We start from the raw sequence: 24,817 nt of genomic DNA, 5'->3' as shown, positions 1-24,817 counted from the left end.
TTCTATATTAACACATAACTACTTTGTATACATAATTTTATTAATCTTGGTAGTGGAATATTTTGCTCTTGGAGTAAAATTGCCAGTTCCCAGTGTAGGTAAAAATGTAATTTTGTTTAGAAAACTGCCAGGCTGTTCTCTTGTGTCCCATTTTCTTAACAATTTTATTTGCATATGTTTCCCTTTTAAACTTTATTTCCTAATAATGCTAGCATTCATAGTGATTTGGTTTATCTTAAAATGTGCATAAAATGGTTGCAAACTTACAATAGTATTACTACCCTTAACAACTCTCTTGAGTGGAATTGAAGATTTCTGTGCAATATTTTTTATTTGGAGAGTCAATTCCATTGGATAGTAAAACAGGATATGATCAAAATTCACTAGAAAATGTATTTGTAGTTGTATAATCAATTTGGTATAGAGTTAGCTCATATGTATCCAGTGATAATTTATACTTTTCTCCCCTTTTTATTATTTGACTTAATTCAGGTTGCAAGGTGCATTGCAGTTTTCCTGTCGGGTGGTGGGTTTTATAAGAACTATTTTCAGCAGTTGAAGAGCTTTGCTTTACATTTCATTTTCTCTGTACTGAGTGGCTTTACATGGATGTTGCTTTCCTTTTTCTGCTCATTTTAAAATGGTGTGTTAGTTTGCTCAGACTGCCATTCCAAAATACAAGACTCTGTGGTTGAAAGAACATACAATAATCAGTTTTTTCCCCCACATTTTAGAAGGCTAGAAATCCAGGAATGGGGTGAGGAAATTCAGTTTCCTGGGAAGGTTCTTTAATTGGCTTGCAGGTGCTCACTTCCCTACCATTTCTGGCACGACCTTTCTTAGTGCTCATGTGAATAGCAGGTCTCTTCTTGAAACCTGAGGCCTCCACCCAGGCTGATCCTTACACCCCTCACTTACTGATAGCCCTGCAGAGCATTAGGCCTGTCCTTCACCTCTCCTTGTTTGCCTCCCCATTTTCTCTCATAGGCAGCCATTCCCCCTATAAATGTATTGCATTTTGAATACATAGACTCATTTCTTGAAATAACAAAAGAATAAGTACAACAGAATTCATAAGATAACATTGTACCCAAGAAGCTAGTAAAAGAGCAGCAGAAAAATTTCAAAACCTGTAGAATGAGAGGGAAATCAAGGAGATAGGAACCAATAAAAAATTGAAAAAGTTTAATAGAAAAGTTAGAGAAGTAGGATCTCTAAAAAGTACTAAAATGGAATTCTGGTAAAATTAATCAAAAAGCTCTAATTAGAAAATAGCAGTAATAAAAGGACACATAGCGTACCTTTTAAAAGACAAGGATGCATTATGAAGAGATGGTGGTAATAAAATAATGTCCCACATGAAATTGTTGACCAGAAAAATGGAACTTTCTCAATATCAGCCTTGTCGAAGTAGAAAGCCCAAGAATATTTAAAACAGCAAATAAGCTAAACTCAGAATTAATAAATGAAAACTATTAAATCTACAAGATCAGAATGAAGCTCTACTTTTTAGGGTATATCATTGTGACATCAGAATATCTTGAGTGTTTGCAAAAGAGGAAAAGCTTCCAATTTTTTAAAAAGATTTATTTATTTAATTGAAGGGGAGAATTACAGAGAGGTAGAGACAGAGAGAGAGAGATGGAGAGAGAGAGAGAGAGGTCTTCCATCTGCTGGTTCACTCACCAGATGGCAGCAAAGGCTGGAGCTTCTCCTGAGTCTCCCAGGATCTTCTTCTGGTTCTGCCATATGGGTGCAGAGGCCCAAGGACTTGGGCCATAGTCCACTGCTTTCCCAGACTACAGCAGAGAGCTGGATAGGAAGTGGAGCAGCCAGGATTTGAACCAGTGGCCATATGGGATACTAGCACTGCAAGCAGAGGGTTTACTCGCTATGCCACAGCACTAGCCCTCAAAACATCAAATTCCCTCCATTTTATTGTTCAATACTAATACTGCATTCAAGGAGGGATAATATTAGAGGGAAATTATGGTCAATCTCATATGACACACATAGTGACCAAAGTATAAATCAAATACAGGTAATGCTACTCTAAATTTACAGAATTGAAAATTTGCTTTGTCACAGGAATGGCAGGTATATTATAACATTAGAGCATGTATTATGTAAATTAACATCTAAACAGAGTAAAAGAAAAAATCAATTACATAAGTATCTCGAAGGTAATCAAAAAAGGATTCACTTATATTTAATTCATGGTTAGAGGAAAAAGGCATTTTAGAACATTAGGAATCAAAGTGAACTTTTAAAATCAGGTACACACCGAATAAGAAGTTTAACAAATAAAAAGATCCTAGTTTAGTGGGAATAATGACAATGGATATAAACAATAATTGAATAGAAAAATGATCATTTATCTCATATATAATAAATTTTAAAGTAATCCCAGATCTTTAAAAATAGAGTAGTATAACATTTTTAAAAGATTTATTTGCTGAACTCTTTACTTAACATAGAGTTAAACATATGTGTATAAAGTCAATTGAAAATAGATCTCAGTAAAAATAAGAGTCAGGATAAGATGGGGCTGGCATTGTGGCGCAGCAGGGTAAAGACCTGGCCTGAAGCGTTGGCATCCCATATAGGTGCTGGTTCTAGTCCTTGCTACTCTAGAAGACCTCTACCTCCCCCCCTCCCTTCCTCCCTCTCTCTCTCCCTCTCCCTTTCTCTCTCTGTATAACTCTGGGCTTTCAAATAAATAAAATGTATTTTTAAAAAATGGATTAAAGACCTAAATCTATGGCTTGACTCCATGAAATTATTAGAGAGCATCAGGGAAACCTGCAAGACACTGGCAGAGGAAAAGAGTTCTTGAAAAAGACCCCAAAGTAATTTCTTTTTTTTTTTTTTTTACAGAGGATCAGTTTAGTATGCATTAAGTAAGGATTTCAACAGTTTGCACCCCCATAGAAACACAAAGTGAAATATACTGTTTGAGTACTCGTTATAGCATTAAATCTCGATGTACAGCACATTAAGGATAGAGATCCTACATGAGGAGTAAGTGCACAGTGACTCCTGTTGTTGACTTTACCAACTGACACTCCTGTCTATGGCATCAGTAATCTCCCTATGCTCCAGTCATGAGTTTCCAAGGCTATGGAAGCCCTCTGAGTTCTCCGACTCTTATCTTGTTTAGACAAGGTCATAGTCAAAGTGGAGGTTCTCTCCTCCCTTCAGAGAAAGGTACCTCCTTCTTTGATGACCTGTTCTTTCCACTGGCATCTCACTCGCAGAGACCTTTTGCCAGAGTGTCTTGGCTTTCGATAGGCAATCAAAGCCAAAATTAACACATGGGATTACATCAAATTTAGAAGATTCAGTACTACAAAAGAAAACATTCAGGAAACTGAAGAGGCAACCAACAGAAGGGGAGAAATTATTTGCAGACTGAAAAAGGATTTTTTGCAAACTGAAAAAGGATTAATAACCAGAATATATAAGGAGATCAAGAAACTTCACCATAACAAAACAACCAACTCAGTGAAGAAATGGGAAAAGGACTTAAACAGACATTTTTCAAAAGAGGAAATCCAAATAGCCAACAGACACATGAAAAAATATTCAAGATCACTTGCCATCAGGAAAATGCTAATCAAAACCACAATGAGGATCAACTCACCCCAGTTAGAATTGCTTTCATACAGAAATTAACGAACAACAAATGCTGGCGAGGATGTAGAGAAAAGATGTACCCTAATCCACCTAATCCACAGAAGACAGTTTGGAGATACCTCAGATATCTGAATGTAGACCTACCATATGACCCAGCCATCCTACTCCTGGGAATTTACCCGTGGGAAATGAAATCAGCATATGAAAGAGCTATCTGCACCCCCCCATGTTATTGCTGCTCAATTCATAATAGCTAAGACATAGAATCAACCCAAATGCCTATTAGAGACTAGATAGAGAAAATATGGGATATGCACATCATGGAGGACTACACAGCAGCAAATGGAATCCAGTCATTTGCAACAAAATTGATAAATCTGGAAAACATTATATTTAGTGAAATAAGCCAGTAACAAAGGTACAAATACCATATGTTCTTCCTGACCTGTGATAACTAACAGAGCACCTAAAAGGCAATCTGTAGAAGTAAAACTGACACTTTGAGAAGCAATTATTTGAACAGCCATTGTCTTGACTAATAAGGACAATTTTTTTTCTTTTCTTTATTCATACTATTTGTTGAACTCTTAACACAGAGTTAAACATGTGTATAAAGTCAATTGAAAATAGATCTTGGTAAAAAATAAGAGTGGGAATAATAAAAAGAGGAGGCAGAGAGGTGGGAGAATGGGTGGGAGTGCAGGCATGCTAGGAAGAGTCACCATGTTCCTAAAGTGTGTAATTATGAAGTATATGAGGTTTCTTACTATAAAGCTTTATAGTTCTGCATACATTCCTACGGACTTACTTCTCAGGGTACAGGACCCTAAATCCCCTTAAGCTGAGTGGTAAAAGTACAATGTTAAGTGCTTAAGTGATAATACGGATAAGATTAAGTGTCTGGTAATAATAACAGATAGAATTAAGAAGGAGTGAATGCTACAACATGGGAAGAAGTCCACACAGCTGACTCATAGAATGACAATCATTAAGTAGCACTCTGACTTCAGAAACAGCCCTTAAGGCATTCTGGTCTGGCTGAAAATCCAAAGAGAGCATTTCTGGCATGGAAAGCCAAGAAACTGTGGCCAAACAAATGCCCACATGAGAAGATGGCCCAAGTCCTTGGACCCCTGCACCCACATGGGAGACCTGGAAGAAGCTTCTGGCTCCTGGCTTCAGAAACAGCCCTTAAGGCATTCTGGTCTGGCTGAAAATCCAAAGAGAGCATTTCTGGCATGGAAAGCCAAGAAACTGTGGCCAAACAAATGCCCACATGAGAAGATGGCCCAAGTCCTTGGACCCCTGCACCCACATGGGAGACCTGGAAGAAGCTTCTGGCTCCTGGCTTCAGATCAGCACAGCTCTAACTATTGTGGCCATTTGGGGAGTGAACCAACAGATGGAAGAGCTTTCTCTTTCTCTCTCCCTCTCTCTCTATCTCTGCCTCTCCTCTGTGTAACTCTGACTTTCAAATAAATAAATAAATCTTTAAAAAAAAGTGTCCTACATGAAGGACCTCTGTGAGTGAGACCCCAGTGGAAAAAAGCAGTCATCAAAGAAGGAGGTACTTTTCTCTGAAGGGAAATAACAATTTTCACTTTGCTTATGGCCTTGTCTAAATACCAACAGAGTTTGTAGATTAAAAAGGCTTCCATATATTTAACTCTATGTTAAGTAAAGAATTCAGCAAATATAATGAAAAAATAAAAACTGTTCTTCAAGGGTCAAGACAAGGCCTGTTCAAGTCATTGCTTCTCAAAGTGTCAATTCACTTCTACTGATTGCCTTTTAGGTAATCTATTAGTTATCACAGGTCAGGGAGAACATATCGTATTTGACACTTTGGGAATGGCTTATTTAACTAAGTATGATGTTTTCCAGCTTCATACATTTTGTTGTAAATTATTGGATTTCTTTTTTTACTGCTGTGTAGTATTCCATAGTGTACATTTCTCATAATTTCTTTATCCAGTATTAAGATGATGGGAATTTGGATTGATTCCATGTCTTAGCTATTGTTAATTGAGTTGCGATATACATGTGGGTACAGATAACTCTTTTATTTGCTGATTTTGTTTCCCTTTGGTAAACTCCCAGGAGTGGGATGGCTGGGTCATTTGACAGGTCCATATTCAATCTCTGAGGTATCTCCATCCTGCCCTCCATAGTGGCCCCACCAGTCCACATTCCCACCAACAGTGGACTAGGGTACCCTTTTCCCCACACCCCTGCCAGAATTTGTTGATTTCTGTATAAAAGCCATTTTGACTGGGTTGAGGTGAAACCTAACTCTGGCTCTGATTTGCATTTCCCTGACAGCTAGTAATCATGAGCATTTTTTCATGAGTCTGTTGGCCATTTGAATTTCCTCTTTTGAAAAATGTCTATTTAAGTCCTTTGCCCGTTTCTCTACTGGGTTGTTTGTTTTGTCATTGTTAAGTTTCTCGATCTCTTTATTTATTCTGGTCATTAATCCTTTATCAGTTGAATAATTTGCAAATAATCTCCACTACTCTTTCAGTTGCCTTTTTACTTTCCTAGTGTTTCCTTAGCAGTACAGAAGCCTCTCATTCTAATGTAATCCCATTTGTTAACTTTGGCTTTGATTTCCTGTGCCTCTGGGGTTCCTTTCAAGACGTCTCTGTCTATGCCAATGTCCTTCAGGGCCTCCCTAATGTTTTCCAATAACCTGATGGCATTGGGTAATAGACTTAGTTTTTCAATCCATTTTGTGTGAATTTTTGTACAAGGTATAAGGTAAGGGTTTTGCTTCATACTCCTGCATGAGGAAATCCGGTTTTCCCAGCACCGTTTTTTGAAGAGACTCACTCCAGGGATTGATTTTAACTCCTTTGTCAAGTAAAAGTTGATTGTAGATGTTTGGATTGATTTCTGGCATTTCTATTCTGTTCCATTTGTCTAAACGTTTGTTTTTGCACCAGTACCAAGATGTTTTGATTGTAACTGCCTTGTAGTATGTCTTGAAATCTGGTATTATGATGCCTCTAGCTTTGTTTTTGTTGTATAAGATTAGCTATTCAAGGTCTCCCATGTTTCCATATGAACTTCAGCATATTTTTTTCTATATCTGAGAAGAATATCTTTAAATTGCTTTTGGAAGTATGGACAATTTGATGATACTGATTCTTCTAATCCATGAACATGGAAGATTTCTCCACTTTTTTTGTATCTTTTTCTATGTCTTTCTTTAATGTTTTGTAATTCTCATTGTAGAGATCTTTGATATACTTGGTTAAATTTATTCCAAGATACTTTATTTTTTTGGCAACTATTGTGAATGTGATTTATCTTAGATGTTCATTCTCAGCCTTGTATAGAAAGTCTATTAATTTTTGTGTATTGATTTTATATCCTCCTACTTTTCCAAATTCTTCTATGAGTTCCAATAGTCATTGGTAGAATATTTTGGATCCCCTATATATATTATCATGTCATCTGCAAATGGATAGTTTGACTTCTTCCTTCCCAATTTGTATCCTTTTGATTTCTTTTTCTTGTTTAATGGCTTGGTTAAAACTCTCAGTAATAGCAATGGTGAGAGTGGGCATCCTTGTCTGTTTCTGGATCTTAGTGGGAATGTTTCCAACTTTTCCCTATTCAATAGCATGTTGGCTGTGGGTTTGTCACCGATTGCCTTCATTGTGTTGGAGAATGTTCCTTCTATACCCAATTAGCTTAGCGTTTTTATCATGGAAGTGTGTTGTATTTAATGAAATGCTTTCTCTGCATCTACTGAGATAATCATATTTTTTAGGTTTAGGAATTAAGGTGATGCTGCCTTCATAGAAAGAATTTGGGATGAGTCCCTTCCTATCAGTTGTTTTGAACAGCTTGAGAAGAATTGAAGTTAGTTCTTCTTTAAATGTCTGGTAGAATTCAGCAGTGAAGCCATTTGGTCCTGGGCTTTTCTTTTTTGGGAGCATCTTTATTACTGAATCAATTTCCATCTTGGTTATGGATCTGTTTAGGTTTTCTGTGTCTCCATGGCTCAATTTTAGTAGGCTGTATGTGTTCAGGCATCTATCCATTTGTTCTACGTTTCCCAGTTTGTTGGCATACAACTCTTTGTAGTAATTTATGATGATCCTTTTTATTTCTGTGGTGTCTGTTATTACATTTCCTTTTTTCATCTCTAATTTTAATGATTTGGGTCATCTTCTTTTTTTGGTTAATTGGGCCAATGGTTTTGCTGATTTTTTTATATTGTTTTGTTGGTTTCAGTTTTGTTTATTTCCTCAGCAATTTTAATTATTTCTTTTCCCCTTCTAGTTTTGGTTTGGTTTGCTGTTGTTTTTCTTGATCTATGAGATGCATTGATAACTCATTTATTTGTTTTTTTTCCAATTTCTTGATGTAGGCACCAATGGCTATAAACTTTCCTCTTGACACTTTTGCTATATCCCATAAGTTTCAATATGTTGTATTATCATCTTCATTTGGTTCCAGAATTTTTTTTTTATTTCTCTTTGATTTCTTCAAAGACTCACTGTTCATTTAGGAGCATGTTGTTCAGTCTCCATGTAGTTGAATATGTGAATATGTTCTAGGGATTCTTGAGTTACTTATTTCCAGCTTCATTGCATTGTGGTGAGAGAAGCTGGATAGTATTATTTTGATTTCTTTTTAATTTTCTGAGACTTACTTTATGGCATAGTATGTGATCAATTCTAGACAACATTCCATGCACAAATGAGAATGATGTGCATTCTGCAACTGTTGGCTGGAGATTACTGCAGATATCTGTTTGCTCCATTTGGTCTAGAGTATTGAATAAGCCTGATGTTTCCTTGCTGATTTTCTGTCTGGTTGATCTGTTCATTGCTGAAAGTGGGTTATTGAAGTCCCCCATTACTAATGTATTTGAATCTATGTCTACCTTTAGATCCCTCTACATTTCTTTTAAATTGCCATGAACCCTGTAATTAGGTGCATATGCATTTATTATAGTCACATTTTCCTTTTGAATTGATCCTTTAATCATTACATGGTGTCCTTCTTTGTCTCTTTTAACAGTTTTTGTATTAAAGTCTGTTTTGTCAGATATTAGCATGGCAACACCGGCTGTTTTTTGATTTCTATTAGCATGGAATATCTTTTTCCATCTTTTCATTTTCAGTCTGCATGCATCTTTGTTGGTGAGATGTACTTCTTGTAGGCAGCAAATCTTTAATCAATTCAGCCAGTTTGTATCTTTTAACTGGGGATTTGAGGCCATTTATATTCAAGGTGACTATTGATAAGTAATAACTTTGCCCTGCCATTTCCCCATAAATATTCCTATTTTTTTACTTTGGATTTCCTTTTTACTTTTACTGGGAGATTTTTCTGCCTTTACCTTCTTTCTTAGTGATGACCATGTTTCTGTGTTTCTCTGTGCACCACATCCTTAAGCATCTTTTCTAAGGCTGGATGGGTGGTAACAAATTCTTTCAATTTCTATTTGTTATCAAAGGTCTTTATTTCACCTTCATTCATAAATGAGAGCTTTGCAGGACCCAGTATTCATCTTGACAGTTTTTTTTCTCTTTAGGCTTAGAATATATCTCACCATTGTCTGCTAGCCTGTAGGGTTTCCGATGAGAAGTCTGCTGCAAGTCTAATTTTAGATCCTCTGAAATTAATCTGGCATTTCTCTGCTGCACATTTTACAATTTTTCTTTTTGCTTTACTTTATGCTTTTCTTTATGCTGTGGCGAGTTTGACTACAAAGTGTCATGGTGAGGATCTTTTCTGGTCATGTTTATTAGGAGTTCTTTATGCTTTCTGTCCTTGGATGTCCCTTTCTTTCCCCAAATTGGGGAATTTTTCTGTTATTGTTTCACTGAAGAAGCCTTCTAATTCTATTCTCTCTCCACACCTCAGGAACTCCTAGAACCCATATGATGGGCAGTTTAAATGTATCCTGTAGGTTCCCAACAGTGTTTTTTAGTTTTCTAATTTCTTCTTCTTCTTGGTCTATGTAATTTCCTGCAATTTGTCTTCTAAGTTGGATATTCTTTCTTAATGCTTCACCAATTCTGTTGTTAAGGCTTTCCACTGCATTATTTTTTTTTGCTCCATTGAATTCATTTTCAAGATTTTATTGTTTCTTCCCTTTAAGATCTCAATTTTGTGGGAGATATTTTATATCATTTATAGATTTCATTATTTCATGCATTTTTTCTGATTACTTCTAAGTAATCCTATGATTAATTTTTTGAATTCCTTTTCTGGCAGTTCTTTAATCTCCTCATCTTCACAATCTAGTATTGAAGTGTTATGTTCTTTTGGGGTGTCAAGTTGTCTTCCTATTCTTGTTTCTTGAATTGGTGTGTTTATTGTAGGTCATTTTTGTGGATATTTCTTGGTTTCTTCTTTTCACTGTGGTGGCTTTTATCTTTGGAAGATCCCTCTGTGGATAAATTGAGTGTCTACTTTTTCAGTGAATACCTAGAGGCATGTGGTGGGTGTGGCCAGGGTGTTCTGTTCTCCAGAGTGAATGGAGTGTCCAAAGTGACACCCAGACTGGATGTGGTAACTCTTTTATTATTATTTTTTTAATCAGAGGGAAGGTTTGTTCTGCTCTGTTGGTGTAGACTTAGCCCACCTACTCCCCTCAAAGGAAAGCAGTACCTGGGCTCTAGCCCTATTGGATATAATATTCATCCATGCTGCCACAAGAACCACACAAAGGATCTGTGTAGTCCTGTGGGGAGCAACTGGGAGCAACTTGGACTAGACTAAGTTACTGGAATTAAGACTTATTCTATGCATCTGCTCTCCCACAATATGGCGCTGAGAAGGGAGGAAACAGCTTCTACACGGCTGCCTCCAGTTCAACCAATAAACAGCAGGACCTGCTCCTGATTGGAGGAGAGCAGCATACTCGGCGTGTGGGTAGCAGAGTTGGGATTGGTGGAAGAGGACTATAAAGGAGGAGAGAGACGGCATGCACCAGGAACATCTATCTGAAGGAACACCTGTGCAGCCCCTGAGAGAGCCGGCCGGCGGTGTGCAGCTCCCCCGCAGAAGTGGGGAAAGTGGCAGGGGGCACCGCCCTTCCACGGAGGTGGGAGGGACGGCAGCCAACCCGGGAAGAACCAGCAGCAAACCCGGGAAGGGCCGAGCAGACAAAAGAACAGCGCAGGGTCCTGTGTCGTTCCTCCACGAAGACGGGGAGTGACATAGTCCTCAGTGTAAGCACATATTCTATGATAATGTCCTTCACCAGAAACCATAGGGCCCTGAGCATGTGGAGCCTCCTACAGTGACTTCCCAAAGTCCCAACCACACTCTGAGCCCTCTCATGCAGCCTCAGTTTTCACAGTCCCAGCACACAAGCCTCCCACAGTCACAAGCACCCATCCCCCTGTCATTTTTCCCCACCAGGTCTCCACTTGGCTGGTTGCTGGGTGCAGACAGGAGCTGGCATAGCTGTTACAAATGTCCAAAATTGTGCATGCTCTCTTTCAGTTTGTTACAGGATGCCATTGCAGGGTGACTGGGGAGAGAGAAGTATGCCCCCCCACCCTTTTTTTCTCCTATTTGTCAGGTACACTATCCTCCACATGGCTGCAAGCCTGATTTCTTCCATGCTCTTTCTGCAACTTTATCACCAGTGGCTTGGGCTGCTGCAAGCTGGTGTCAGCTCACTCTCCAAAGCTTGTGCAGAGGCTCTTGGCTGTTGGGGTCCTGAGTTGTATGCATCCACACCCTCCACGTGGGTCCATAGTGTCCCTCTAATTTGCATGGAGTTTCCACTGCCGTTTTTTCCTCTAACTCTTCCCTGAGACTGAACTCTCTCCACTTTTTTAAAACTATCTTCTCCTAGTCTAGAGTAGTAAGCTCCTCCCATACTCTGTCATCTTAATCCCATCCCAAAATTTGCATGTTTAAGTGAGTCAATATATTTTAGAATGATGGGAAATAATGCTTCTATGAAGATTTGAGCATGATTTCATTGAGAACCTTGATTTTACAATAGTCATTGTCTCAAAATCTTATAACAGAGTGGGTATTCAGCTCAATGTTTAACATGACTGTATCCCAATTAGAATACCTGATTTCTATTCCTACTCTGGTTCTTGACTACAGCTTCCTGCCAACACAGACCCTGGAGGCATCTATGATGGCTCAATTAGTTGGAATCCTGCCACCCACTTGGGAGTCCTGGATTGTGTTCCTGAATCCAGGCTTCAGCCTCAGCCTACCTCTACCCTTGAGGGCACTTAAGTGCTTAACTAATGAATCAACAGTAATTTTTCTTTCTCTTTCTCTCCTCCACCCCACAGCCTCCCTCCTTCTCTGCTTGTGAAAACAAATCTTAATGGTGTTATAAAATTTAATATCCAAATATCTTTTCCATTTGTATGTGGAAGTTAATATTCATCTCTATATATTCTAGGAACTATTGAGATAAAAAATATAAACATGCTGCTATTATGCCCACAAGATGAGAACTGTTTCATAAAAAGTTCCTAAAACAGAGAAAAGCCTTAATATGAAAAAAAAAGTAAAAATTTTTCTGCAGATTTACCACCAAACATTGTTATGCTTCAGCAGATTTCTTATCTCAAAAAGCATGAAACATTAGAGAATTAGCACTCACTGAATATGAAACACAAAATGGAGTTTGTGGACCCGGAGATACCAGGGACGGAAGGGTTGTATAAGATGTCTCTAGTAGGACTTAATTTACCAGGCACTAGCTGCACCCTCAAGTGTGCAGTATTGCTAGGAAGAAATATGCAAACACACGGTGTCTGAATTAGGAGAATGAATATATTATAACAAGATTGTAATTGAGCGTGGCATAATGGTGGTGAGACATTCTGTTTCCAAATCTCTCCTTAAATAATTTTAGGAGACAAACTAACTTGGTACCAGACTTGTCAGATAGGTTCTTCCCAGACATTTTGATTACTCTCGGTATCTAAAAAAACTGAAGCACGCTGATATGGCCTAAAGCAAGGTTTGTGTCCCAGCTGCTGCTATTCCAATCCAGCTCTCTGCGATGGCCTGGGAAAGCCATAAAAGATGGCAGGTGCTTGGGCCTCTGCACCAGTGTGGGAGACCTGGAAAAAGCTCCCATCTCCTGGCTTCGATAAGATCAGCTCTGGCCACTGCAGGGAATGAACCAGCATGTGGAAGACCTTTTTTCTTTATCTGTTCCTTTCAATGTCTGTTAACTCTACCTCTCAATAAATATTTGGTAAGTAAATGAAGACTTGATATTTATGTATTCTCAATGTGTGTATGAAATTGGAGGTCATTAAATCAACAAATATATTAGTGTTCTAATAAGAATATTTAATATTTTCAGAAAAGATTTTTCAATGATTCCTACATTATTTGAAATCCATTTAACATTAGAACTCATTGTTACTTATAATTCATTGTAGGTTAGACTTAAAATATTTTAGGATTTTGCTCCTTTAAGAAAATATAGAAATATTGAAGTTTTTCATGATAAACTATGACAACTCAAATTTGGTGAAATAGTTTGTCATTTTAAATTGTGCTTTATGCCTTTTAAGATGGTGGATTTTCTTTGATTCTTGGAAAAGAAGGATTTTATAAATAATTTAGCAAAATTAAAGCTAAAATAAATTATCTTATAATTTTTATGTTACTTCAGATTTCAAAGGTATTAACATTTTCAATGTGTATCATATGCATATATTTACCAAACAATCAGTAAGTGCTAATAAGTCTGCAAATAGTAAAGGTCAGATGCCATTGTTTAGGCTTTTTTGTTTGTAATGTTAAAATTATTCCTTTTTGTACACTTGTTTTAATATTTAAAGTTTATTATTCATGTCATCTATTACTTATTATTAACCTTAGTTCTACCTATTATCTATTATTAGAGTTTAATTTATTTGACTTTAGCAATTTCTTTAAATGCCTATAATTTTACCAAACCTTGACATCACATCATATTTGTCCTTGTCTAAAAATACACCTACTCTCATAAAATTAATCTTTCATCACTAAGTAAGTTGCAGACTTTCTTGTTCCAGTCCTTTCTCTGTTCTGATAAGTGATGCAATGATGGAAAGTTTAAGCATTAATCTTAATAATTAAAGTAATGTCATGTCTAAATTGGATTGTGAGATTCCACTTTTGTATCATATTCCCAAATAAGCACCCCAAATGTCAATTCACTTCATCAAAATTTGACCCTTTAGTTTATTGTACTTAACTGGAAAATGAGATCTAGTGCCAAGAATGTAATTTTGGTTGCCAATCTTTTAGAAGCCAGAGCATCTCTGACATTTGGGAGCAGAACATTTTCTACCCTAATGATACAATTATATGCATATGAAAAAGTAGTTTTCAGGATTTTATATCAAAATTTATTTTAAAAAGCCTAACTTTGTAAAATCTTAATTAAGTTTATTTTTCTTTTAGAGTTAAAACATCATGGAAACAATTATTATAATATAATACCATATAATACATTACTATCAAGCCATTAAAATTAACAATGTAAAAACTGATTCACAATTTTATATTAACAATTAGTTTTTAAAAGCTTCATATTTTGACCATCTTACATGTTTTATGTGTTTGAAGAACTGTCTCATTCAGACTTTGCATTACTACAGATTAGTGGGGTTGATACTTTCATACAAATTTTACTATTAAGAAAATTTAATGACAGAAAAAACTGTGAATTTTGTGCAGGATCAATCAATAAGTTATGAAACCATTACTAGTTTGTAACAGTTTTTGTATTGTAAAGAGTTACTTCATGATACAGATTTATACAATGAATTTCTTTGAAATTTGGATATACATGTGCCCATATATATGACAGAAATATGTATTAATGATTTTGAAGTTTATTACCACAAACAATTTTTACCATCAAAGCAGTATAGTGTTATAAATGCTTTCCTATCAATTTGATTAATTTCACTTTTCATAAATTTTGCCATTTAGAAAATTAACTATCCACTTTGGTGAGACAAAGTTAACCTATGCTTACCCAGAGATAAATAGAATTATAATTCAGAGTTCAGGATTAGAATTTCATGCTAAAAAGTCACTAATAAAATCTATCTACAATATCCAGAATAACAACAAAAATCCTAACAAATATAATTCAATCTCATGAAAACAATGAATAGACATTGAGTCATAATAAACTGTAGAGAATCAATTAATTTGGTATGGCCTCTTTTAACTATAAATGTAAAAACATCAGAGCAAAAATGAAATTATTCTAAATCCACTAAATCCGAACTTCTAGATGCAGTTTTGGTCACTGGTGATGATAAAATCTTAAATTGATCTGACTGCACCTCTCACTGACAACCGTGCGATGAGGTCTGGATAGAAAATAACATAAGCTTTGTTAGCTTTGTGCGGTTGCTTTCTCAAAACCTCACCTTTGCTCTATGTGACAGCGTGCCTGGGCACTAGATGAAGTAATGCCCATGGCTGTGATCCAGTACAACTTTATTTATGTGACTGAAACTTGAATTTTCAACAATGTCAAAAATGTTAAAAATAGTACTATTCTTTGATATCTTCCAACCATTAAATAAAATGCATTTATTGTGGGACATGCGCACATGAGCAGGTCTATGATTGGCCCACAGGCCACGGTTTCCCAATCTCTATGCCCTGAAATCACGTGAGCCACTCTTTCTGGAATGTTTGAGTCTATTTTATAGAACTGTGATCATGGTACACTTCATCACTTTCACTTCTCTCTACCTGCAGTGCCAAATGTAGTACAGAGGACCTTGAATTTAAATTCTCCTTCTCCAGATAAAGGAATGAGTGAAGAAATGAACATTATCAAGTTAAAATTTCCCAATAAATAACTTTGTGTCTTTTCAACTGGTAAATGTTCCTCATTACTGGCAAAAATTCACCAGTTTTCACTTATCCTATTTCTTTAAAATACGGTCCATGTGGCTCTAGAGACAGTTGCCTAAAGCAAGAAAAGGGCATATTTGTTGAGATATGGTCTGCTTCAGGGACTTTTGTGTTGTTTTTAAGTTGTCAAAAAGAATTTTTTCTATAATATTACTTAAGTAGACAAACCCATGTATCTTCCTTGTGGGGGCTTATTTGTTGGGTGCTTTCTCTTTTAGAGATTATAACTGCTACATGCTGCCACTTTGTGTTGTCTCTGTTTAGCTAGAGAGGCTGCAGGTTGAAAATACCTTGGAGTGGGACAAGCGAGAAGTAACTGAAGCAGAAAAACAAGGACTGCAGAGAGAGAATAGAAGGCTGAAGGTCCAGGTGAAAGAAATGGAAGAGCTCCTGGATGGGAAACACAGATCGAATGCAAGTGCCCAAGGCCCTGATTTCAACACATCACAAATTGAACTGCAGGAAAGAAGCAAGGTATGGCTGTGCTTTGGATGCACGTGTTTTCTGCCTCCCTCCCTCCCGATGCCGCACCAGGTACTGCCTTCACTTTCACACACTTCCAAATCTGAATGTTTCCTTCTGTGATAACTAATATTCGGTAGCTTACTCCTTTTCCCATTGTGACATAAAATAATGTTGTTTGTGCATCCAAAAGAGTGTGATAAATTTTGGATGAAGACGTTAGAATATGACAAATCTTCGGATAGTTTCTTTTTTAAAAAGAAGAAGAAAATCAATAGGTCTTTGCATCCTTTGTTTCCTTTGACAGATTTTTCTCAGCATTTCCAAGCTATCAACCTAATTTTCAGTAAATACATTTCTTCATTAGTTTGAATAACTAAACAATAAACATTTGTCAGTAGCTATGATAAGTATCTGCAGAGACATTTAAATTGAGCAAAAGCTATTTGTTCCCTGGATCCTTTTTAGCTAGTCCTAGAACAATTATTTCTGAGTAATAAAATGTATGATTTTGCAAATAGCTTTTCAGACTATGACATAAATATTAAAATCAGAAGTTAATGCAAAATTTGACTTTGGGGAATTTAGGTTGCTTAGAATGTGTTTTAGGCTCAAGTCAATAGACATTGTTAGTGTTATAGATGGGATTTTTTTCTTTTTTTAATAACTAGTTTACATAATTTAAATGTATTTAATTTAATTTAAATGGTGGGACTCTAGTTTCAGTTCATGTAGTTCAGTATAAATATACTGAAAATATGTATCTTGACATTCTATCTTTCGTTAGAGCATCTACAGCATTTTAATGCACAATTCAATTTTTTCAGTCAATTCCTTTCACAATTTGAAAAAATGAATTTTTAAGTTATTGTTTTTATAGTATGTAAGTAAATTACACTCATATAAGCTCTAAAAGCTAAATGTCCAGAAAAATGAATTCTGCATATTTTTCCTTATTCTTTTGTGATTTTAAAGATTTATTGCAAATGCAAGATCAAATTGTGTTAGTGTTTTGTGACTTGGCAGTGCAAATATATAAAGTTAATTGCTATGGTCAGTGATTATAGTTTCCTTTATATGGATGCATAAGCTATCTATGCTGACATATTTCATTCTGACATATATACAACTAATAATTCTGTGGAGAATTTTTTATACATTTCTACTTCTAAAATTGCATCAGTATCTCAGCTATGTAGATTATGGTTTATCAAAAACACTTCTAAGTAATTCCTTTGAACAGGAAAGCACCTGCTCATATTATTCTGTGTGTCACTGCTCTAGATGCTGATAATGGGATGATGGGATGATCAGTAAATCAGCACTTCTGCCCAGCATGGGCCTGTCATCCATACAGGGATATATATACATACTGTGCTGCCAATAATGCGTTTGTGGAATTGGAAGGCAAATGAAGAAGCAATTCATTCTGTTTAATTTTGGCACCTTTGAGTTATATCAAAATGTCATAACATAAGGTGTGTTTGCCAGGAAATATGATGGTTGCCTAGGGCCTAATTGGCACTGACCAAGGTACTGATTGTCACCAGGGCACCCTGAGGCTAGACCTGGGTTCCCTGGGAGCAGTGTTGTTCACTGGGCTAGAATGAGGTAAAACTTGGGGACAGAAAGGGTTCTGGAAGGTATAACCAATCTGAGAGCAGCTCATCACTTGGAGGACTAAGATTCTTTAAGTACACATTGTTCTGATGACAGTGTGGTGTGAGTGCTGGTGACTTTTACTGTCTTCATTAAGAATTCAGAGTTACTAGATACTAGAACCAAAATAAATACTTACCATGTAGCAGCTACAGACAAAATATTTGGTGCTACAAAGACAACCCCCTCACCGCCAGGAAAACTCAAAACATCAACATCCAAATGTCCAAATATAACAAATGCATCAGTCCAGGGAATCATATAGATTTTGCCATATACAAAACTAGATTGTAGTTTTAGCATTGTTTCAGTAAATATTAACTTACAGGTATATAAATACCTTATATGAGTTTCATTCCTCTTTCTCCATCTTCCTCGCTCTCTACATGCATGCGTGTGTATACACACACACTCAAACACACACATAAACAAGTACCATCTAGCCATATATGTCTATGAGTACCATATGTGAGAGCCATGTGTATAATACCATACATGAGTAAAGCAGGGAAAATAGGGGCTGGCATGTAAGGGACTCACTGCAAACACATCAATACAATTAACAATCTCTAAGAGACAGATGTAAGATTATTTACCACATGTTATATACTTTTTAAAGATTTATTTATTTTACTTGAAAGGCAGAATTGAGAGAAAGATTGATTCTATCTGCTGGCTCATGCCCCAAATGGTTGCAAAGGTTCTGGGCTGGGCCAGGCTGAATCTAGGAACTTCTTCTTGGTCTCCCATATGGGTGCAGGAGGCCAAGCACTCAGGCCATTTTGCACTGCTTTTCCCAAGCCATTAGCAGGGAGCTGGATCAGAAGTGGTGCTGGGGCCAACTAGGTTAATCCTCCACCTGCGGTGCCAACACCCCAGGTTCTATTCCCAGTCGGGGTGCCAGATTCTGTCCTGGTTGCTCCTCTTCCAGTCAAACTCTCTGCTGTGGCCTGGGGAGGCACTGGAGGATGGCCCAGGTCCTTGGGCCCTGCACCTGCATGGGAGACCAGGAGGAAGCACCTGGCTCCTGGCTTCAGATCAGCACCAGCCGTAGCTGCCACTTGAGGGGTGAACCAACAGAAAAGGAAGACCTTTCTCTCTGTCTCTCTCTCTCTCACTTTCTGACTCTGCCTGTCAAAAAAAAAAAAAGTGGTGCTGGGAGTTCCAAGATGGCGGGATAGCACCAGGACAGTCCAGCTTACATGGCATGAAATTAATGTTTAATAAATGGAGTAAATACATTCATAGAATAGTGCTCTGGGGGAACCCCAGCAGGAAACCCAGTGTGAGCAATAGAAACACTCCAATCCTGTACCACGGGAACAAATAAACAACGGAAACAACAAAAGCTTGGACCCCGGGAGGAAGATGCCTGCTCCAGCAAACCAGGCAGGTAGCTGCCGCCCCAGCTTCCATACGTGGACATTACAAACTCAGCAGTGAGCAAGAATACTACCCACAAGCCCTGCAGCGAAGGCCTGGCAAAATGCCAGCTTCTGAGAGTAAAGTCAGAAAAGACTGTGGCAACCCATTTCACTAGTGATTTTGCCTGAGGAAGAACCTTTTACACCACACTGATTTTGAATCTGGCCTGTAGGGCTACCTGGGGCAGGGTACCCATTTAGTCCTGTGAAGGAAGAGCACATTTCTTTCTCACCATTCCCCCACAGGGACACCTGGTGACCAATAAGGAGAAAGCACCATCTTAACACAAGTAGAGACTGTGGAAAACTCTTGTGTGTGCAGCTAGGGATCAATCTATATTCCCAACTGTCTTTCAATCTGGCCTGGAGGGTTGGCAGGTGACTGGGCATCCACTTAGGACTGTGAGGTGCTTCTTTGCCTATGCTGTCGCAGTCTCCAGGGCTCAAACTGCCAATGTGGAGAACACTCGTGTGGTTGAGAGTGGATCCCCTGCACTTTGTGGCTGTGGAAACCTTGTGTGCTAACACTGTGGGAATTCTGTGAATGCATATTAGGATCTGGGGTGTAGCTGGGTCTCTGGAAAGTCACTGCGTCTGGCTTCAGAAGCTCAGAGTTCTCTGATTGCCTGGGATGTATCTTTGCAGAGAGTTCCATGTGTGTTCACACAGTGCTATAAAGTTCTATATGTGATTAGGGCACATGTGTGGTTAGGGTGCCTGTGTGAGTGCATGTTGTAGCCACTGTGGGCAAACCCTGGACATTAACAACCTTGGAAGAGAGGAGATGAGGCTGTGACCATGTCAACAGACATGATCATACCCTCTTCCCTGCTGGTAATAGAGGAGATCTACCATACCCAAATTGGGTATCACTCTAGACTCTTGCACCAACCCTGATCACTGACCAGAGCTCCCTGGCCCCACCCAGCACATTCCTCTGGATATCCAGTGAAGGAGCAGACACTTCACTGAGCCACAGAGGCTTAGTTAAAAGATAAAAGCCATTACAGGAAAAAAGTTTCCAGAAATGCCTAAAAATAAATACAGAAATACAAGAAATAAGACCAAGGGAGATAATATGACTTCCCAAAAGGAACACAACAACACTTAAAAAGTAGAATGTGTAGATGAAAGACATTGATCAAATTAGTGAAATGTATTTAAAAGAATCATAACTAATAAACACAGAGAAACAAATTCATGAGATAAAGAAATCATACATGATATGAAAAATTTTGCTGATCGAGATATTGAACATAAACTGAAATATCATTAATGAGGAATTAAATACGTCAAATATACAATGCAGTAGAAAACCTTAACAGAATTGGTGAAGATCAGCACCAGCCGTAGCGGCCACTTGGGGGGTGAACCAATGGAAAAGGAAGACCTTTCTCTCTCTTTCTCTCCCTCTCACTGTCAAACTCTGCCTGTCAAAAAAAAAAAAAAAAAAGTGGTGCTGGGGGTTCCAAGATGGCGGGATAGCACCAGGACAGTCCAGCTTACATGGCAAGAAATTAATGTTTACTAAATGGAGTAAATACACTCATATAAATAGTGCTACCAACTGAAATATCATTAATGAGGAATTAAATACGTCAAATATACAATGCAGTAGAAAACCTTAACAGAATCAGTGAGGCAGAAGAAAGAATATCCGAGCTAGAAGGCAAATCCCTGGAAATATCTCAAAGTAAAAAAAAGAAAATTAGAAAAACTGAAAATAGTGTTAAAGATTTATGGGATATTATCAAATGACTAAACATGTGTCTTAGGAATTCCTGAAGGCATCAAAATATAGAATGGATAAGAAGGCCTATTCAGCAAAATAATAGAAGAAAACATCCCTAATTTGGAGAAAGAAAGGAACATACAAGTACAGGAAGCACATAGAATTCCTAATAGACGTATCAGAAAAAATCTTCACCACAATACATCATAACCAAACTTTGAACAGTAAAGCAAAAAGGACAAAATTCTAAAAAGTACATTAGAGAAATGCCAGGTTACCTTCAGAGGATGTACAGTTAGGCTAACACCAGATTTCTCAACAGAAACCCTAAAGGCTAGGAGAGAATGGAGAGACATAGTCCAAGTACTTAAATAAACTTTCACCCTAGAATACTGTACCAAGAAAAACTCTCATTTATAAATGGAGATGAAATAAAGGCCTTCCAAAACAGAAATTGAAACAATTTGTCACTGCTTGTCCAACCTTACAAATAATTCATAAGATGTGTTACACACAGAAACAAAGAATGATATCATTATGAAAGAAAATGAAGGCGGATAATATAGTAAAACTACAAAGGAAATCCGAAGTAAATAATAAAAATATTTGTAGAAAAATGGCAAGACCAAGTTATTACTTATCAACAATAACCTTGAATGTAATTGGCCTAAATTTTGCAAACAAAAGATACATGTATGGATTATAAAACAAGATTTATCTACTTGCTGCCTGCAAAAAACATACCTCACAGAGATACACACAAGCTGAAAATAGAAAGATGGAAAAAATATTCCATGCTAACAGAAATTAAAAAGGATCAGGTGTAGCCATCCTAATATCAGACAAAATAGTCTTTAACACAAAAACTGTTAAATGAGACAAAGAAGGGCACTATGGAATGATTAAAGGATTAATTCAACAGGAAGATGTGACTATAGTAAATGTATATGCACCCAATGCCAGGGTGCCTGGCTGTTTTAAGCACATGTTAATGGATCTAAGGGAGACATAGATTCCAATACAACATTAATGGAGGGCTTCACCCCATTTTTATCAATGGACAAACAACAGAAAATCAACAGACACAGCAGTGCTGATCAACACTGTGGCCCAAATGGACCTATTTGGTAGCTACAGAACATTTTATGCCATAGTTGCAGAATACACCTTCTTTTCATCAGTGCATGGAACTTTCTCTAGGATAGACTATACACTAGGCCATGAAGCAAGTCTCAATAATTCAAAAAAAAAATTGAAATCATACCATGCTCTTTTCTGACCACAATGGAATGAAGCTGGAAATTAACAACTCAAGAGTTTTGAGAACATATGCAAACACATGGAGACTGAATAACATGCTCCTCAATGAAGAGTTAGTCATAGAATAAGTCAAAAGAGGAATTAAAAATTCCTGGAAAAAATGAAGATGACAACACAACATATCAAAACTTATGGGATACAGCAAAGGCATTGTTAAGAGGGAAGTTTATAGCAATTAGTGCCTAAATCAACAAATTGGAAAGGCATCAAATAAATGAGCTAGTAGTGCATATCAAGCACCTAAAAAAGAACAAACCTCAAATTAGTAGGAAGAACAAATTAAAATTAGAGCGGAAATAAACAAATTTGAAACAAAAAGAGTGAAACAAAAGAATAGTGAAATGAAGAGCTGATTTTTTGAAAAAATAAATTGATATCCATTGGCCCAACTAACTGAAAAAAAAAGATGGAAGGCCCAGATTAATGAAATCAGATATTAAAAAGGAGATGTAACGATGGATACCACAGAAATAAAAAGAATCATCAGGGATTAATACAAATAGATATCTGCCAACAAATCAGGAAACCCAGAAGAAATGACTAGATTCCTGGGCACATACAATCTACCAAAATGAAGACATGGAAAACCTAAGCAGACCAATAACCAAGATGGAGATTGAATCAGTAATAAAGACCCACCAACAAAGAAAAGCCCAGGACTGGATGCCTTCACTGCTGAAGTCTACCAAACTTTTAAAGAAGAACTAATTCCAATTATTATTCTCAATTACTCTCAAACTATTCAAGCAATTGAAAGGCAGGGAATCCTCCCAAACTCCTAATGTGAGGCCAGCATCACAGTAATTACAATACCAGGAAAATATACAACAAAGAGTACTATAGACAAGATCCCTAATGAACATACATGCAGAAATCCTCAAAAAAATTAGCTAATCAAATCCAACCCCAGACTAAATGTGATTTATCCCTTTTATGCAGGGATGGTTCAATATATGCAAATCAATAAATGTGACACATCATATTAACAAACTGAAGAGCAAACCATATGATTATCTCAATAGAAACAGTGAAAGTGATAAAATACAACATCCTTTCATGATGAAAACATTCATCAGACTAGTTTAAGGACCATTCCTCAACACAATCAAGACAATATATGACAAACCCACAGCCAGCATCTTATTGAATGGTGAAAAGTTGGAAGCATCTCCACTAAGATCTGGTACCAGACAAGGATACCCACTTTCACCATTGCTATTCAATATATTCTTGGAAATGTTAGCCAGAGTCACTGGGAAAGAAAAAGAAATTAAAGGGATACAAATTGCAGATGACATGATTCCATATGTAGGAGAATAAAAATACTCTACTAAGAGACAATTGGAACACATAGACAGTTTGGTAAAGTTGCAAGATATAAAATCAACACAAAAAAAACCAATCTGCTTTGTATACATAGACAATGTCTTAGATGGCTGAGGACAACTTGTTTAGTCCCATTCACAATAACTATAAAAAATTTAAATACCTTGGAATAAATTTAACAAAGGAACTGAAAAATCTATATGATGAAAATTACAAAATATTTTTAAAAAGATAGAAGACATATAATGATAGAAAAATCTTCCACATTCATGGAAGAATTAATATCAAAATTTGAATACTACCCAAACTAATTTACAGATTCAATGCAATTCCAATCAAAATACCAACAACATTATTTTCAGAGCTAGGAAAAAAACAATGCTAAAAGTCATGTGAAAACACAAGAGACCCTGGATAGCTGAAACATTCTTTAACAACAAAAACAAAGCTGGGAGCACCACAATACCAAATTTCAGGACATACTACAGGGACATTATAATAAATACAGCCTGGTGCCAACCAAAAAATAGATATATAAACCAGTGGAATGGATATGAAACCTGAGAAATCGACCCACACATCTACAATCAACAGATCTTTGGCAAATGAGCTAAAATCAAACCCTGGAGGAAGGACAGTCTCTTCAACAAATGGTACTCGGAAAATTGGATCTCTGCAAGCAGAAGTATGAAACAATAACCTTCCTTATGCCTTATATAAAAGACATCTCTAAATGGATCAATGATCTCAATCTGTGACCTGATACCACCAAATCATTAGAAGAAACCTTGGGGAAACTGCAAAACATTGGCATAGATTTAAGCTTTTTGTCATGAAATGATGTATTTTATCAAATGCCATTGCTGTATCTATTGAGATAATCAAATGATTTTTGTTCTTTAGTTTTTTAATATGTATCACATTTATTGATTTTCATGTATTGAACCATCTCTGCATATGAGAAGACCCCAGAAGCACATGTAATAAAGATAAGAAGAGACAAATGGGATTACATCGAACTAAGAAGCTTCTGCACATCCAAGAAAATATTCAACAAAGTGAAGAGGTAAAGACAGAATGAGAGAAAATATTTGCAAACTATGCAGCTGATAAAGGATTAGTATCCAGGATCTATAATGAGTTCAAGAAACTCAACAACATCAAAACAAACAACCCACTTAAGAAACAGACAAAGGACATGAACAGGTAATTTTCAAAGGATGAAATAAAAAATGGCAGCAAACACATGAAACAATGCTCAGGATCACTAACCCTCAGGCAATTTCAAATAAAAACCACCGTGAGGTACCACCTCACCCCAGCTAGAATGTCTATCATATAAAAATCATAGAGCGATAAATGC

The 24,817-nt window shown here is 36.9% G+C and overlaps 1 protein-coding gene across 5 annotated transcripts in view; it reads left to right on the top strand.

Moving 5' to 3' along the window:
* Positions 1–24,817, top strand: part of CCDC102B (coiled-coil domain containing 102B) — a 367,196-nt gene that overhangs the window by 129,005 nt on the left and 213,374 nt on the right. For all 5 annotated transcript variants that reach the window (XM_089304988.1, XM_070050063.2, XM_070050067.2 and 2 more), the window contains one exon: positions 15,796–16,005. In XM_089304988.1, the coding sequence (XP_089161114.1) occupies positions 15,796–16,005 (210 nt within the window). The remainder of the gene's footprint in view (positions 1–15,795; positions 16,006–24,817) is intronic.

The sequence above is a fragment of the Oryctolagus cuniculus genome, chromosome 10 (assembly GCF_051225735.1).
Source record: "Oryctolagus cuniculus isolate XC-2025 breed Fujian yellow rabbit chromosome 10, ASM5122573v1, whole genome shotgun sequence".
Classification (NCBI taxonomy): Eukaryota; Metazoa; Chordata; class Mammalia; order Lagomorpha; family Leporidae; genus Oryctolagus; species Oryctolagus cuniculus.
The sequence above is the reverse complement of the archived record's forward strand: the minus strand, read 5'-3'. Positions and strand labels throughout refer to the sequence as shown.